Source organism: Rhineura floridana, chromosome 5, assembly GCF_030035675.1.
Source record: "Rhineura floridana isolate rRhiFlo1 chromosome 5, rRhiFlo1.hap2, whole genome shotgun sequence".
NCBI lineage: Eukaryota > Metazoa > Chordata > Lepidosauria > Squamata > Rhineuridae > Rhineura > Rhineura floridana.
Genome location: NC_084484.1, coordinates 174,454,017 through 174,470,575, shown reverse-complemented (window position 1 = coordinate 174,470,575; position 16,559 = coordinate 174,454,017). Strand labels below are relative to the sequence as shown.

At 44.3% G+C, this 16,559-nt stretch overlaps 1 protein-coding gene across 2 annotated transcripts in view; it reads left to right on the top strand.

Annotated features, from left to right (window-relative positions):
• Positions 1-14,030, top strand: part of CCDC83 (coiled-coil domain containing 83) — a 37,937-nt gene extending 23,907 nt beyond the window's left edge. Inside the window, exons 7-10 of one of the 2 annotated variants that reach the window (XM_061628908.1) lie at positions 4,701-4,822; positions 8,139-8,209; positions 12,152-12,330; positions 13,714-14,030. In XM_061628908.1, coding sequence (XP_061484892.1) covers positions 4,701-4,822; positions 8,139-8,209; positions 12,152-12,330; positions 13,714-13,890 — 549 coding nt within the window. In that variant the 3' untranslated portion in view covers positions 13,891-14,030. Of the gene's footprint in view, positions 1-4,700; positions 4,823-8,138; positions 8,210-12,145; positions 12,331-13,713 lie in introns of both variants that reach the window. The other variant, XM_061628907.1, reaches the window with a different exon arrangement.
• Positions 14,031-16,559: the final 2,529 nt, after the last annotated feature.

Below are 16,559 nucleotides of genomic sequence, written 5' to 3'. Positions count from 1 at the left end.
AGGCTGGATGTCCTCAATTGCTTCAGCTGAGAGAGTGTATTGCTTTACTGATGGGTAAGGTTTATCAGGTGGACACCGAATCTCGATTGGTTCCACTGTTAGCAGCTTTCCCACATCATTCCAAGGGAATGCCTCTGTAGCTTTAGAAGGAACAATCATGAGGATTAGAAAAGGGAAGATCCAAATGTACCCATCAGAGCTACAATAACAGTATTGTGCATTTACACAGAAATTGACAGAACTGGTACCAGGGAAAGAAAGATATGGTCATAGGTGAGTGGAGCAGCTGAAAAGGTTGCTAGTTGACCTCCTACTTCAAACTCAGTCACTATTTCTCCTGATGGTGGATGAGACAGGTCAGCTTGATGAACTGTGGATCTGGAAGCGTAAGAGTCTATGAGAAATGCTGCGGCTGGCCAACAACTGTAAGAGGAATGGTAGCATCAGAGGTGGAGAAATTAGTTTGAGACAACATCAGGTTAAAAGTTGAGCATGCTTAAAAATTTCCTTTTTGAAACTATTCCTTTGGAAACAACTGTGGGGGTGATGGAGCGTAAGGAGCCCAGTTGTCTTGAAGGTTGTCCTCTTGAACACTACTGCTGCAAGAATGCAGTGGGGAGCCAAGGAAGGGTTAACAGGGAAGGGCAGAGCGATTGTACTTTCGGTTTGTAGTATTTCTCGGCTTTTAGCTTTTCTTTAAATTCATTGGGAGCCTCCCTGAGTTTCGGGAAGATATTGAACCATGCCGGCTGGCTGAACTTGGGGAAAGCACCCAGGGAAGTTTTCCGGATTAAACTGGATAGAGGTAAATCCTCCATCACTGTCTTTTTTCTCCCCAACTTTATTTGGCAAATGGGGCAGGTGCGGCTGTCTATGGATGTAGCTACAATTTCAAACTTTGCTTTTAACCCTTTTTGTAACTCTTGCATTGACAAGACGGGGAAACTGCTCCTTAAATGTTAATTCCTCAGGAGACAGTGGCCATTCTTCTCTAGTAAGTTCAGGTGTGTGGGGGGGTGTTTCTTCTCTTTAGAGTGTTTCCAGAGCTTAAAATGGCACCCGCTCGAGCTGGGAGAGGTGGTGTCTGCTCTGACTGTAAAATAGCATTTGGCTGAGCTTAAGGCTGAGCATTCCCAGCCATTGGGGCCCAAAATATCCAAAATATCTTCTGGTACCTCGTTATAGGGCGGCGAAGGGGCGGTGGCTAGCAAGCTTGGGTACAGAGGCAGCAAGGGGCGTTGGCATGCATTTTTTTTCTTGTTCCTTTTCTTTCTCGGTTTTCTTTTTCTTTTCCTCCAGTTGTGCTTTTAACTTTTTGTTAGAATCTTGAAGACTTGTTACTATAGATTTCCGTTTCCTGTGTTCTGCCTCCTCTGTCCACAGGACCCAGAAATCTATATGCCTAGGCTTTGTTTTCTCCAGTTTTCCCCATAAATAGGTGAGCTTGTCCATGTCAAAAGTGCCGTTTCCGGGAATTGAAGCTCAGGCCGGTTGAAGGTGCACTCACTCCACCAGTGAGTCAGCTTCACCAGCCTTTGAGCAGTTTTTTGGACCCAAACGGGTTCCATAATTTTGGCACATGTACCCCAGGGGTTTTTTTTCATCAGGACAAGACACACCTCCACCCATGTTTTGTCCGGAGCTGAAACTGATCAAGCGGTGGAGAAGGGCAGTTTAGAAAGGCCAGGTGTCCCCAGCAGACAGAGAGAAAAAGTTGGAACAGTATCAGTTTCATTCACGGCTCATTAGGACGTCCTCCAAACCTATCCTAACACCCAAACCAGAGACTGTGGGACTGCTTACCCTTTGTCATGAGTGTGGATGTAACCGGGGAAAATCCAATCCTAACACTCAAACCAGAGACTGTGGGACTGTTTACCCTTTGTCGTGAGTGTGGATGTAACCAGGGAGGGACCTTAACGCAGGGGCTTCGATAAACTATGGGAAATTCTTACCGCCCGTCCAGGAGTCCCGGGGTTGGAGGTGGGAGCTAAGTGGGAGGATTTGATCAAAATGAGGTCCTCTTACCTCTCAGAATGTGCACAAACCGCCGCTCCGACCTTCCCCCTTCGGGTTGACCTAGACAGGAGATCCTCACATCCCACCTCTGCCACCAAGATTGTCGTGGAATTTACGACTGAGTTCTTTTTGAGGAGATTTAATAATGAAGCCAAAGCCTGTTTTAAGGTTGTTTATTTAGCTAAGCGCTTAACCAGAGTAGAGTACAGGACTCAACTCTCTTCCTCAAAATGGTGGTTAGTTACAGACAGTTATATACCTTTACCTCCGTCACAATCATGGCAACAGTTACATTGCATTATTCTATGTTACAATGCTACAATGATGCTCTGCCCCCTGTTCCATCCGTCCTCCCTTCATTCCTGCAATATCAGTGTCCTTGGCACATTTTCACTACAACAGCACTATTCTCTGTTGTCCACGTGACCCCCTGTCTAGGGGAAATGGCAGTCAGACTTGTTCAGTATTGATCGAAATCCACTTCAATATCCATTTTTGAAAAAAGCCACAGAAAATTGATACATAAAAATCCAATCCATAATGATAGAGAATAAGCTAATTAATGGAAAATTCTGTACCAAATCCAAATTGGGCGGAATCCTAGCATGTCCCTCGTCAGCATACAGAAAAGTCAATCTTCAGATCATGCATCTTGCCTTTCCTGTTGCACAAATATGCAGAGTATGTTGATTTGATATGCAACAGGGTCAGAGATGAGTGGCAGATTGAGTTGTAAAATGAGGCTACCACAGCCAAGAAGTGAACAGGGTGGGGTACTCTGTTCAGGGTGAACATTGCAAGGCAGCGGTGGAAGTAAGATCTGGCAGGGTCAGCAGCACTGTGCAGGCATGCGGCTGCTGACTAGGCAGTAGCACCTCATGGAGGATGCTGAGACAGGGTGATGCCCGCCGCTGTATGTGGTTTTGATTCAGCAAACACACGTACACCAGCCTACATGACCAGTAGGGCAGCAGGAGCTGCTCAATTAGGACAAATGGGGTACTGCTGCTCTCAGCCGTCTGCCTGCCTTCCTGCTTACTACAGGTCCAGATGCTGGCCCTGCCTGTCAACTTCCTCTTCCTAAGTCTGTGTTGCCCCTTGTAGAACTCAGGGGGAGGGGGACGAAACTAGAATTAGTTGGTGCCACCTGTCATTGGCTCTGGGTCCAACTATCTCCGACTCTGGCTCCACCTACCCTTGGACTTCCCTGCCTTCTGCCCTGGCAGTGCCAACGGGCACTGGCCTCTGAAGCCACTAGGGGCATGGAACCACCCTCACAGCTCAGTGCCTGTGGCCTCTTTCTTCTTGCCCTTCCCCACCTTCACTAATTGGTGTGCCTTAGTGGAATTCATGTTATCCCAGCAGCAAAAGAGCTACTTCCCTATGGCTTATTCCCAGGCGACTCCATTAACTACTACTGGATGCAGGACATCGGGTCAAATACATGATGCACATAGAGGCATTATGCATACCTAATTTAGGCTGCAATCCAGTATATATGTCTGCTCAGAAGTAAGCTCCATTGGGTTCAAAGGGACTTACTCCCAGGTAAGTGTGTATTAGATTGCAGCCTTAATGCGCTATAGTCAGATGGGCAGAGGAGCTCATTTCAGAGGTCAAACCAATGTTAATGTAACAATACTCTGAGGGCCAATCTAAAGGGCATGCAGGGTGATATCAATACCTGGGAGGTTCCTTCGTTGGTATTTGCTGGAGAGGCCCACAGAGCAAGACATTTTTGTCTGAATCTGAGAAGCGACATGCACGGTCTGTAAAGGAGAAAGTGCAGGCCACAAGGTCAGCCCTGCAAACTCTCATGTACACTAATGCTTTCTTTGTATGGTATGCCAGCATGCCTGCTGATCTGAGACTGGACTTCTACCACACAAGAGAAGTCACAGGGGAGATTCAACTAAACAGTTGCACGAGTGCAATGACTTTTAGCTGCAAAGTGCAACTTCCCTGCCATTTCCCCCTAAATCTACTCCAGAGAGCTAGGGGAACCCCTAGAGCAGGTTTAGGGGTGCATGGGGAGAAGAGAGGGCAGCATAGTTACACTGCTTAGCTGAACCGTTGGTTAGCCTGTTTAATTTAATACCATTCACAAAAACTAAGGAAGGTATTCAGTGCTAGTCCTACCCAGAGTAGATTCACTGACATTAACGGACCTGACTAACTTAGGTTCATTAATTTCAGCAGGTCTGCTTTGAGTAGGACTTAGGGAATACAGCCCTATAGATTTAAGCCGCTAATTGCTGTATACCCATTGCTTGTGATCATAGGGTAAGGGCTGTAGCTCAGTGGCAGAGCATCTGCTTTGCACATTGCAGAAGGCTTCAGGTTCAATCCCTAGCGTCTCCAAGTGGGGCTTGGAGCATCCCCTGCCTGAAACCTTAGAGAGCTGTCGCCAATCAGTGTGTACAATAGTGAACTAGATGGACCAATGGTCTGACTCGGTATAAGGCAGCTTCCTATGCGGGGAGGGAGGAGGTTAGTCAGAGGTGGAACAAATGCTTTGAATCCCCAACATCTCCATGTGAACGGATGTTGAGTAGCATGCCTGGGAAAGACCACAGAGAGCTGCAGCCAGTTGGAATACACACCATAGGGCTCGCTAGGTGGACCAATGATAAAAGGCAGCAACATAGGATCTGGATGTTGAGTTCTCTATCTCATGGCAGGTTGCAGCTTACCGAAAGGAAGTGAATGAATTGGAAGCCTCTGTTCACGAACTAGAGAAGGAAAATATCTATCTCATCGACAAACTCTTTGAACGTAGACTACAGTATCTTAAAGTACCCAGGTAAAGAGACATCATCATCTTTATTTATTCATTTATTTATTATTTGATTTATATTCCGCCCTTCCTTCCAGTAGGAGCCCAGGGCAGTTATTATTAGTCACTTGTTACCTGAAGGTCTCTAAGTGACTTACAACATTGTTAAAAAAAAATACCATAAGAATAAAACAACCCCTGTATCTGAAATATTGTCTTACCCTTTATATACCCAGTTGATCACTGCGCTCTGTAGGCGAGGGCCTCCTGCACATACCATCTTATCAAGAGGTCTGTTCTGCACAACATAGGAAGTGGACCTTTAGTGTAGTGGCAACAACCCTTTGGAATTCCCTCCCCTTAAATATCAGACAAATGCTGTCTCTGTCATCTTTCAACAAGCCTTTTAAGTAGAGACCTTATCCTAGTCTGTGTTTGTGTTGGAATTGCTTTTTAAGATATTTTTAAAGATGTTTTGGTTTTAAGATGTTTTAGACTGCTTGTAATGTTTTTGTTTGCCACCTTGGGCCATTTCTGAGAGGAAGGGCGGAATATTATATAAATACATACATACATACAGGGGTTCCCAAACTGTGGTCCACAAGCTTCATTCAGGTGGTCCACAGCATGTTAACATTAAATATTCTTATTGATTTTAATTGTATTATTATTATTATTAGGGTGGGATATAAATCTAATAATAAATATTGTTATTGTTGTTATTATATCCTGCCCTTCCAGTAGCAGCCCAGGGCAAACAAAAACACTAAAAACACTCTAAAACTTCTTAAAAACAGGCTTTAAAATATATTATAATAATAAATAATAATAAAATTTTATTTATGAGTCGCCTATCTGGCTGAGTTAACAGCCACTCTAGGCGACGAACATCAGTACAATAAAATACAATATAAAACAATGAGGGCCACAATCAATAATTAGACTAAACGCTACAATTCTGATTAATAACAGTATTAAAAGCTAACCCACCCCAGGGATCCCGTAGGCCTGCCTGAACAGCCAGGTCTTCAAGGCTCGGCGGAAACCTATCAGGGAGGGGGGATGGCGAAGGTCGAAAGGAAGGGAATTCCAGAGGGTGGGGGCCACAATCGAGAATGCCCTCTCTCTAGTCCGCACCAGCCTCGCTATTTTAACTGGTGGGACTGAGAGAAGGTCTTGTGTGGCTGATCTCGTCCGGCGGCATAATTGGTGATGCTGGAGGCGCTCCTTCAGATATTAAAACAAAACATCTTAAAAATATATTTTTTTAAAAGCGTTAAAAACATCTTTAAAAACAGTTCCATTTGCTTTTATCTGTACATCTCAGATGAATGGTATTCTTTCCCCCAACACCATTTGTCCAGCCACTGAGCTCTAATCCTGCACCATGAACATGGTGCTCATGTCCAGCTTGCAGGCTTCCTGGGCCTAATCCAGCAGGCTCTTCTTATGTTCTTAAATGGGGGAGCGAAATACTTCCCATGACGTTTGCAGTACCATTTCAATAACATTAAACTTCTGCTGCCAAAAGAACATAAGAAGAGCCCTGTTAGATCAGGCCACAGGCCCATCTTATCCCGCATTCTGTTCCTACAGTGGCAAACCTGATACCTATAGGCAAGCCAGTGCCATGTTCATGGTGCAGGATTATAGTTCAGTGGCTGGACACATGGTGACGGGGGGAGGGGGAGAATACCGTTCATCTGAGATGTGCAGATAAAAGCAAACGTGTGAGGGTAGGGACAAAAGGACCAGAGTTTTCTGGTAATGGGCAGAAGAGTAAACAAACCAGCCTGGCAATCCTACCGAAGACAACAGAAAGCCCCCTTCATATATTAATCATGGAATTGGGTCTCTATGGAACCAAGAATCAACAAGGCCTCATCTCTGGCCCTATCCTACAATGTTGTACAGTTTTCCTGGTGTTTGATTGTGGATGCCCGAGCTGCAGAAAAATCTACTTCTATAGAATTCTCTGTTGCAGATGGCTTTTGCTCAACTGGCTATTAGGAGGAGGGCCGAAAAAACTGGCCAATGTAAGGGATAGTGCCAGTACCTCTCACTGCCCCTTTAATCACGTGGAGCCCATCCACATGACACGTGAAAGGCACGTAAGGCAAAGCAAAGGGACAATTCATTGGGCTCCCGTGTTCTCTGGGACTGGGTAGGACATGGGGGAAGACTCAGATGAAAGCAATGAGAACCCTACGGCATGCAGAACTGAAAAGCCTTCAAAACATGGGCTGCTTTACAGCCTCCAACAACAGCAAAAACAACATTAGGACCTTACTGAGGCATGTCCCCTTAGAAGAGGTGTGGGGAACATTTGGCCCTACAGATTTTGTAGGACTATACCTCCCATCAGTCCCAGCAAGCAGAGTCATTGGCCAGGGATGATGGGAATTGTAGTTCAGCAACATCTGACAGGCCAGGGACTCCCCACACCCACCTTGAAAGGTGAAAACATTGTTCAGTGGAAGAGCGCATGTTTAACACAAAATGTCCCAGGTTTAGTCCCCAAGATCTCCAGGTATGGCATAGAAAGACCCCTGTCTGAAGCCTGGAGAATTGCTGCAAGTGCATATAGAGTCCAGGGGTAGCCAGCATGGTGTCCTCCAGATGTTGTTGGACTAGAGCTCCCATTGGCCCTATTGGCCAAGGCTGATGGGAGCTGAGAGTCCACAGCATTTGGAGGGCATGTTTTTGGCTACTCCCTGGTATAGGCAACAGTGAGTTAGATGGACAAATACTTTGACCTGGTTTAAGACAATGTCCTACATTCATTTTTCTCTCAGCTGGAGAGGGGGGCATTCTCATGCATTTCCATCCCTTGAGTAAGGAAATATGGAAGATGCTGCCTTTTCAAGAGAAACCTTGTCAAAATATTTCTGCCCAGGAGGACAGAATCTGCTCCAGCAGCACCTGCAATGTCTCTTGCAAGTATCCCAAGGGGGAAAGGCTATGGCTCTGTGGCAGAGCATTTGCTTTGTATGCAGAGGGTCCCAGATTCAATCCCTGGCCTCTCAGGTCGGGCAAACGGAGACACAGTCTGAAACCCTGGAGAGCGGCTGCCAGTTGGTGGAGTCAATACTGAGCTAGGCAGACCAGAAGTCTGACTGCATAAAGCTGCTTCCAACATTCCTGAACAGCAGCTCTTTAATTTAGTATAGCTGGATATGAACCTAACAGAAGCAAGGGCAAGCATGGGAATAATTCCAGCAGTAAATCAGTAGTAACTTGCCAGCATAAGCAAGTACTTTAAAAAGAGACCATTATTCTCTGTTATAAGGGAAAACAGTATCTCAACCTTTTGATGTTGCTTTTTCTCCTTTTAATTTTCTAGGAAGTTATTCCTTACACAGGGAGCTGGCCTGCAGGTTCTTGAGAAAGACAAGGAACAGGATGACAGTGCTGGTAATGCTCTTTCAGTTGAGATCACAGTAACAGTAACATGAATGTTACAGCAGGACTGCACTAGGAAATGTGGCCCGGCCCTTGCAGCTCTCAGGTATTATCCCTTGTAGCAGATTTATATGCCCAGAAAGTCTCGCAGGATGTGATACCTAGTGCGAGAGAGATGTGTAAGAAAGCCTATACAACAAGGAGTTAGGAGACTATGAACCAGAGTAAGGGCCAATTTATTTATTTGATGAATATCTAGATTGTCCTTCCATGGGTATTTTTAAAGCAGTTCTCTCTCCACCCATTTCCTATGTATTTTGGAAAGTTGTTTGTTCACTATGCATTGGGACACCTCTTAAAATATTGTAATTAAATTTTGCATGATTATTCCTGTGACTGAGGGGTGGGATTTCTTCTCTGTTTTGATTCAGGTGGATGCCATTTTGAATCAAGATGGCAGACTGGACCTTTCAAAGCAGCACTGATTTTAAGCACTGAATTCAAAACTACACTTATTTTTTGGTTTCTTAGGGCTTATCTACATGGTGGTTTACTGTTTGTTTGGTGCTACTCACATCTTTAAATTGGCATGGTTCACATGACATTACTGGCAAACAGAAGCTATCAGAGTTTCCCCCCCCTGTAAATCCATATTAATCTAATCCACTGATAATATGAAAAGCGGGGGGGGGGAAGTCTCTACTCCGTTTCTCTAGTGCCTGCAGATGCTTTGCTCAGACGCTTTTAGGTGGGTGTGCCAATCGTTCCCCTTGCCACACCCACTATCTCCTCCTCCCTTCTTTCATTTTGTCTCTTGTGGGCTGATAAGCAACTTCCAACTGCTCTCCTCTATTCTGCTGGCCTTTTTTTTTTTGTAGCTGCAAACAGTGCCTTCATTTTCTTTTCCCCCTAACTTGTGTGCAAAAGTCTAACACTACTCAAACAGAGATGTGTATTTCATCTGTATTCTACCAAACATGGGAAAACACAGATTAGCACTTCTGGTTTTTTTAAAAAAGGAACATACTGCAGCTGGTAGAACAGACAGAGCATGCTCAGTCACCTAGCAAACAGAGGGAGTGTAAACAGAGGGAGTGGAAGTGTATAATTAGAGGGCAGGGCCACAAGGAAACAGCAAGACCAATTCTTCCCAGAGGAATGCCTACTTGTGTGAATGGGAAAAACTGATTGGCAACTAACATTGAGCAGGAACTGCAGACAGTGCAAATCTATAACACAGGTAAATGCAGTATATTTGCTACAAAAAATTATCCCATATAAACGAGCCCTTAGACTCCCCACCACGTACAAGGCTGCTAGTAAGAATGCAACATAGTAAAAACAAACAAAACAGCAGCATATATATTTTTCAATAAATTTATACATTGTTCATCAATAGATATAGCAAGGGTAGTTCTCCCTACCCACTGCAGGGGACTCTATACAAACAGAGGCTGAAGGGCTGTATGGGTGAGGGTAGCTGGATCCTCCCCTGCCTTTACTTCTAGTCCCATCACTTGAAGTCCTTCTCCCTCCCTGCCCTCCTAGCCTAGATGATGACAGAAGAGAGCTGGGCTGGGAGAAAAGTGCCGCAGGTGATAGACTGCTGGAACTCCCAGCCTGGAAGATAAGGCAGGGAGGGTGGGGGAAGGTGCAGTTGCCTGCACCTGCTTCCCAGGTTAGACATGAAGTAGGCAGAGATGTGAACAGACAAATTGAAGGGCAGGGTGCAAGTTATTCAATTAATAAATTAACTGTAGCTGTCAAGTTTAGTTTGGTCCCCCACTAACCCGAACTTTGGAGATCACTGGCAAAAGCAAAGGTGATAAACATTAACATGTAACATAAAAGCAGCTCTGACAATCTCGTCCAGCATCCTGTCCTCACAGTGGCCCACCAGATGCCTAATGGAAGCCCACAGGCAGGACATGAGTGCAAGAGTGCTGTCCTCGCTTGTGATTCCCAACTAGAGATGTGAAGGCCCGGTGAGAAAAATTCAGAACCCTCCCCCCTTTTCTGCCTTTTTTCTGGGCCTTTACATCTCTGTTCCCAGCAAGAGGCATTCAAAGGTCTACTGCCTCCAATGAAACATATAGCCATGGTGGCTAGTAGCCATTTGATAGCTGTAGAGCAGGTGTGGGGAACTGGCAGCCTTCCAGATGTTCCTGGACTATCGCCCTCCATCAGCTCCATCCAGCATAGCCAATGGTTAGGGATAATGATGGTTGTAGTCCAAGTCTAGCAACATGCTAGACTTAGTTTCCCCATCCCTGCTGAAGAGAATGCCTCAGAATGAACCTAAGCTAAGCAATTTAAAGAAGTATTTGCTCTGCTTTTGGGACTCCCCTATTATAGATGTCCTGGTGTAATCCAAAAGCTAGGAAGTTGGACTTGGGCCTGGGGGATGTCACATGGAATCACTTATTAAGGCAAGCTCAATCATTACTGTACAGTTAATGTGCACTTGCAGCAATCCAGCAAGGGCCAACCAACTATGGAAGCAGGGTTATACTGTGCAAATCCATGCCTAGACGAGAAACACTAAAATAAACACACACCAATGTGCCCATGGTAGTTCCTTATTCTGATCCATTTCCTTGGGCTGCCTGATTGAAGCTGCCCTAGAAAAGGAATAACCTTGCCAATAAACTTTGAGCAGGAGTGAAATGGGGGTGTTATGCTCAGATTTCATCCCCATCCCTGATAAGCAGGTGACTGATGCACAGTTAGACTGAGGTCATTATTGTAAATGCAGCACTGCATAGCAGTGGATTTGGCCAGGCAGCCTGTTCCATCCTCATCTGCCTGTGAAAATGAGCTCAGTTAACTACCCTAATTAGTAACAGGCCATGAACAGTTTTGAATAGCTGTGGATTGCTAAGTGGTCATTTAGCTACAGGACAAACGGCTAGTTTGGGAATTTCTGTTGAGATTTGTGAGACACAATGCCTAGTCAATATTGCCCTACACATCCATTTTATGCTCATTTAATTCTCATAGCTTCTCCCAGCCAGCCTTGGGAATTGCAGTTTTGGGAAGACGCTAAGAGCTGTTAAGATTTCTGTGGCTTAGGGAGATGTGGGTTTTGCATGTACACACACACAATTTTGCAGCATGGAAACTCTGTGACCTCTATAAAACAAGATGATCAAGCAAATTCGCACTTTCTTATTTTGTAGATGTTGTTGGATTTCAACATCCAGCATTGGCAGATGCGAATTGTAGGGCAACAGGTTCCTTATTTTCTCTCCCTCCCTCCCTCCCCCCTTAGGGGTTAGTCAGAGGTGGAGAAGAGGACTAAGCAGTCAGTCGTTTGGCCCGTGACTGAAGTTAGAATAAATATCAGTCATAGACAAGTCACCAACCACATTTAGGTGGGGTGGGAAGGCTACTTGTCATATCTGCACATACCCAATTTAATTTTCCATTATGAGGTTGGACGGTAATGCAAAGAACCCAAGTTGTACAACTTTCATAGTTGTACAGCATGGTGGGAAACCTCCGTCGGAGGGACCAAATGTGATCTCCGTCATCTCCACCTAGCCCTTGGAACTTGGCCCAGGCCATGCCGATCACTGGCTGTTTTGCACCCCATGTTTTTGCTTGGATGGAATGCATCTGCCAACTTTGATAATGCCTCTTGCTTGTCCGGATGGAGGCTAGAGAGAGGCATGCTCGTGTAGAAACCAGCCTACTGTACAAAGGCTGACTTTATGTTAATTGCTCTGCCCACTTTTGCCTCTGGCATCTCCCACCACCCACCTGTGGCCCTTGGAAGATTGCCCAGAAGGAAGTGTGGCCCTATGGCTGAAAGATCCCCCACCTCTGTTGCACAGCATGACATTTCAAAATAGATGGAGACTGGATGGCAAGTAGCACTGAACAGAATTCCCTCTGTTGCTGCAACAAAGGTAAGAAGGTCATTACAGAAGTGTTTTCTCTCCCAAGGAGCAGAGGTCGAGGCTGACAGTGGATCCTCAGTATCTGAGATCATTGTTGCTGTAGATCAGCAAGGAAGTCAGGAGGCAACGGAACCAGTGTTAAGAGACCAATTTGAAGTTATTTATCTGCAAAAAGATTTATCCGATCAGTGTCTCCCCCCCATCCTGTATGAAGACATAAACGATTTCAAGGTAGATACCTACTTTCCTCATCTATGCATTGGGATTTGGAATTGTTATTGTGGATTATGCAAGGGGCACCAAAGTATGTGCTGACCTAGACAATTTAGCTACTAGCATATCCTTTGAACTTTATAATGTGCTGAGCAACATAATAGCAGGTCATGGGTTGTCCTACTCAGAGCAGACCCATTGAAGTTAACATGACTAATTTAGGTTCATTAATATCAGTGGGTTTACTCTGAGTAGGACTTAGCTGAATACAGTGCTACAAAATGACCAAGAGTTGATAAGCAGCCTAGTTCCTCAATTTCTGTTTAGGTTGCAGCCTCAGACATTTGCAGAGAAGGCACTCCTGGAGCTTTGATACTCCGGGAAGATGACTAGATGCCCTTTATGCTTGGGCTGGCTGTTTTCTGATGAAGCAACCTAAGATTTTTTCCTTGCATACTTACGTATTTAACAAAATTTAAATACCGCTTGATTATAAATAGACGCTCTAAGCCAAGGGTTCCCAAACTGTGGTCTACAAACTTCATGCAGGTGGTCTGCAGAATGTCTGTGGATAATACGTACAATTTGAATTTTACCAAATTTTATGGAATTCAAATTGTAATACAATAAAACACAACCTAAAGAAATAAAAGCAGCAATGAAAATACATTAAAAAACCATATAGCATCTAGCACAGCACATTAGAATCTCTACAGTAGGCAGAAAAAAAATCCTTTTGGTATGCTAAGACCCTTGCCAATTTTCAAGTGGCCTGTGGGGGGGAAAGTTTGGAAACTACTGCTCTAAGTGGTTTACAAAAAAACAAAAAACATTAAAATGGTCAACTAAAAACGAGTTAAAACAGGGATTAAAAATAAATAGCTACAATTAACATTAAAAACAGCTAAGCACACATGTTGACTTCTGCATGTCTGGATAGGTTTGTCTAAACAAAAACATATTTAACAGGCACCAAAAAGCATTCAGCGAAGGCATCTGCCTGATGTCAGTAGGCAGGGAATTCCAAAGAGTAGGTTGATTTCTTACAAGTGTGGAATAAATATTCTGTGGTACCTGTTCCGCAGATCAAAGCAGTTGAGTGGGCATGCTTGGGGTAAGGCAAGTTATATTCTATCATCACAAGGAGCCAAAACAGCAACATGGCTCTCCCCATCATTTTATCCATCACCACCCTGGAAGACTGGTTAGGTTTACTGGCCCAAAGTGAGCTCCTGGGCGAGTGGGGATTTGAACCCTGGTCATTATTACTCCAATAGCCATTACACCATGGTGATTCATGACATGAACTTTTCATTTTTAAAAATCTGGGACATAGTTATTATCTAGAACACTGGGTCATGCTACTGAGTAACATGATAACCTTTCTCCATTAAACTCCAGGAGTACAAGGATTTGGGGTCTTTGGAGGTGAAATTAATGAGCGCCGTGGGCCAAGCTATGCCAATTCATGAAGATGCCAGAGAAATGCCAAGCAAAACAAAACTGGAAGAAAAATGTGACACCAGCAGGCCACCCCACCACATCACCTACCGGATGATCAAATCCGTATTTCCTTAAAGGGGAGGAAGGTAGAAACTAGGATTTTATTTTATTTTAAAAAAATAGGATTTAGGTTGTTGGGGCTCTTTCCCCACCATGAGTGACACTTGCAGCCAACTTTCATATTAAAACATTAAAATTGGATATATTTACAAGAATTTGTAAATTGCATATATGGTTTTCCCCTAACTCATGTGCCTCAAATGCAGGATCTGAATTACTATCACAAGTGGTTCTGATGCAGTTTTTTCCCCCTCCATGGAAATGCTCTTGGACCCACAACTTTCATGGGAGAAGACACTGACTTGCATTTTTAAGTGTTTTCAGGGCATTCTAAGCCTTTCACATATTCTCAGTAATTCTTAAAAACAACTTGTAAGGGCAGGACATTAATTCCTTTATTGCAGAGGAAAAGGCTGGGATAGTGGCTTGTTTAAATCGACCTTGTGAGTTTGTGGAGGGGGTGAAATTTGAATCATAGACTTACTGGTTCACAATTTGGTCATTGTCTCATATGCCGTGTTTAAAATTCATGTTTGTGTACACAAAAGCAGCATTTCTTTACTCACTGTCCCCAGGAAAACCAATGTGATTTTTTCCCCAGGGAAGATTAGCAGCAGGAACTGGCAACACACGCATGCATCCTGCTCAGAGATCTCCCTAGCGTGGTGGAGGAATTTGACATGTCATTAATTCGACCTTGCATGCTTGTTGCGAATGCCTCTTCGAGACTTATATTCAAAAGAGACAAGCATTGAAAAGCCATTCTCATTGTGAAAAGGGAAAGGGTCACAGGGCCTACAGAGTACATCTGTGTACCTCTGTACCCATACATGTTCACACTAAACACCAAACTGCTGCTGCTGAGCCGCATGGGATACCTGAGGCCACCAGTACAGACAGGAATGCTGCCCTTCTCCAGAGCTTTCCAACTAGCTCAAGTTAAATAGCTATTATTTCCATTTCACAAACAGTAAGTCTTCACAAAATGGAAGCAATATAGACTACCTGCTACTTTCTTCCTGGCCTTCCATGCTAGAGATGACTGCCGATAGTAATTGGGGCAGCATATGTCTCCACCCACACATACCATGCCCAGAAGCCAGTTTGCTGCTGGAATGAATGTTTTTAAAAGGTAGGCCCAAAACCAAATCATTTAAAAGATTCTGCAATTTATTAGTGTGCAAGAGGACAAGAGATTAAGCCAGTGCCCGATTTGATGGCTACCAGAGGCCAACCCTTTTCTATAAAAGCATATCTATGCAATGTCACCTTGCTTTTGACCTTAGGTAGGCACCACCTCTGATGGTATTTCGCCATCTCCTTAACACATTTTTATTTAACTAGAGCTTTGCTGTTTAATTCCAGTTTGCTTCTTTTTATTCTGCCAGATTGCAGCTGCATTTATAATCACACTTATATTCTCTTTAATGTGTGCTTACGCCTCAAAACTTTGGTGAGAGGTGACATAGAACTGCTAGAAGCCCCAAGATCTAGTCCTCTTGTCACAGGGCCAAGCTGTTCAGCTTATTCTTTCCTTCTTTTCTTTGTGTTAGGCAGCAGCAAGCCACACTGGATGTAAAGAAAAGTAAGGGGTAACAGGGGAGATTGAGAAAACTGGCAAGGGACCAAGACCTCAAGCAGAAGCAAGTGTTTTGCTCTGAAGGGGCAAAGGTTCTTGGGAAGTCTGTGCATTATTTACACTGAGACGAAGGAATGAGTGTACATACATACTGTGCAATTATGAAATTTTGTAGTTTTTTTCCATGGCCCAAAGTAGCTCCCAAGGGTCTACAGTGTTTGAGAGGCCCTTTTGATCTAGTGTTCAGTACTTAAGAAGCTACCACTGAGTCAAGAAGAACCACCATTTGCTAAGTAGTATCTTCCTATGGTGTACAGACACCCACGTGGGAGGCCGCTTACCATTTCCCTGTACTGATGCCCTGTTCAGGAATCCACAGAAACAGGAAGGCTCTTTTTACCACTTAGTATTTAGCTCATCATCCTCTGCTCACTGTGAATTTTTTAATTCTTGTAAAACTAGCAGGCTGTAGTCCTCAAGCAGACCATGGAATGAAGACCATAAGAGCAGCCCTGCTGGATCAGGCCAAAGGTATATCTAGTCCAGCACCATGTTCTCATAGGGGCCAACCAGATGCTCATGGGAACTCCACAAGCAGGACACGAGTGCAAGAGCACTCTCCTCACATGTGATTCCCAGCAACAAGTATTCAGAGGCATCCTGCAGCCAAGAGTGAAGGCAGACCCTAGTTATGATCGCAAATAGCCTTATCCTCCATGAATTTGTCTAATCCTCTTTTAAAGCCATCCAATAGGTGGCCATGGCGAAATCATATGGGAGTGAATTCCATAGTCTTAACTATGTGCTGGGTGAGCAAGTTATTTCTGTTGTCTATCCTGAATCGTCCAGTGTTCAGCTTGGCTCGTGCTAGTCTTGGCTTCTAAGTTATTTTAGCTTTCCCAGTTTCAGATGCTCAGCTGTTCCAGATGCTCAGCTGTCTTCTGTTAAAAATGAATCTGCTGCCCATCACACAAAGCTTGAGCCAGTGTTTCCTTATTGCTGGACCATGGGAAATGTTTTTAAACAAAGTTCCTTCTACAAATTATGGCTAGGCCAACCTTTCCCAACTAGTGGGCCACCAGATGTTGTTGGACCACAGTTCCCA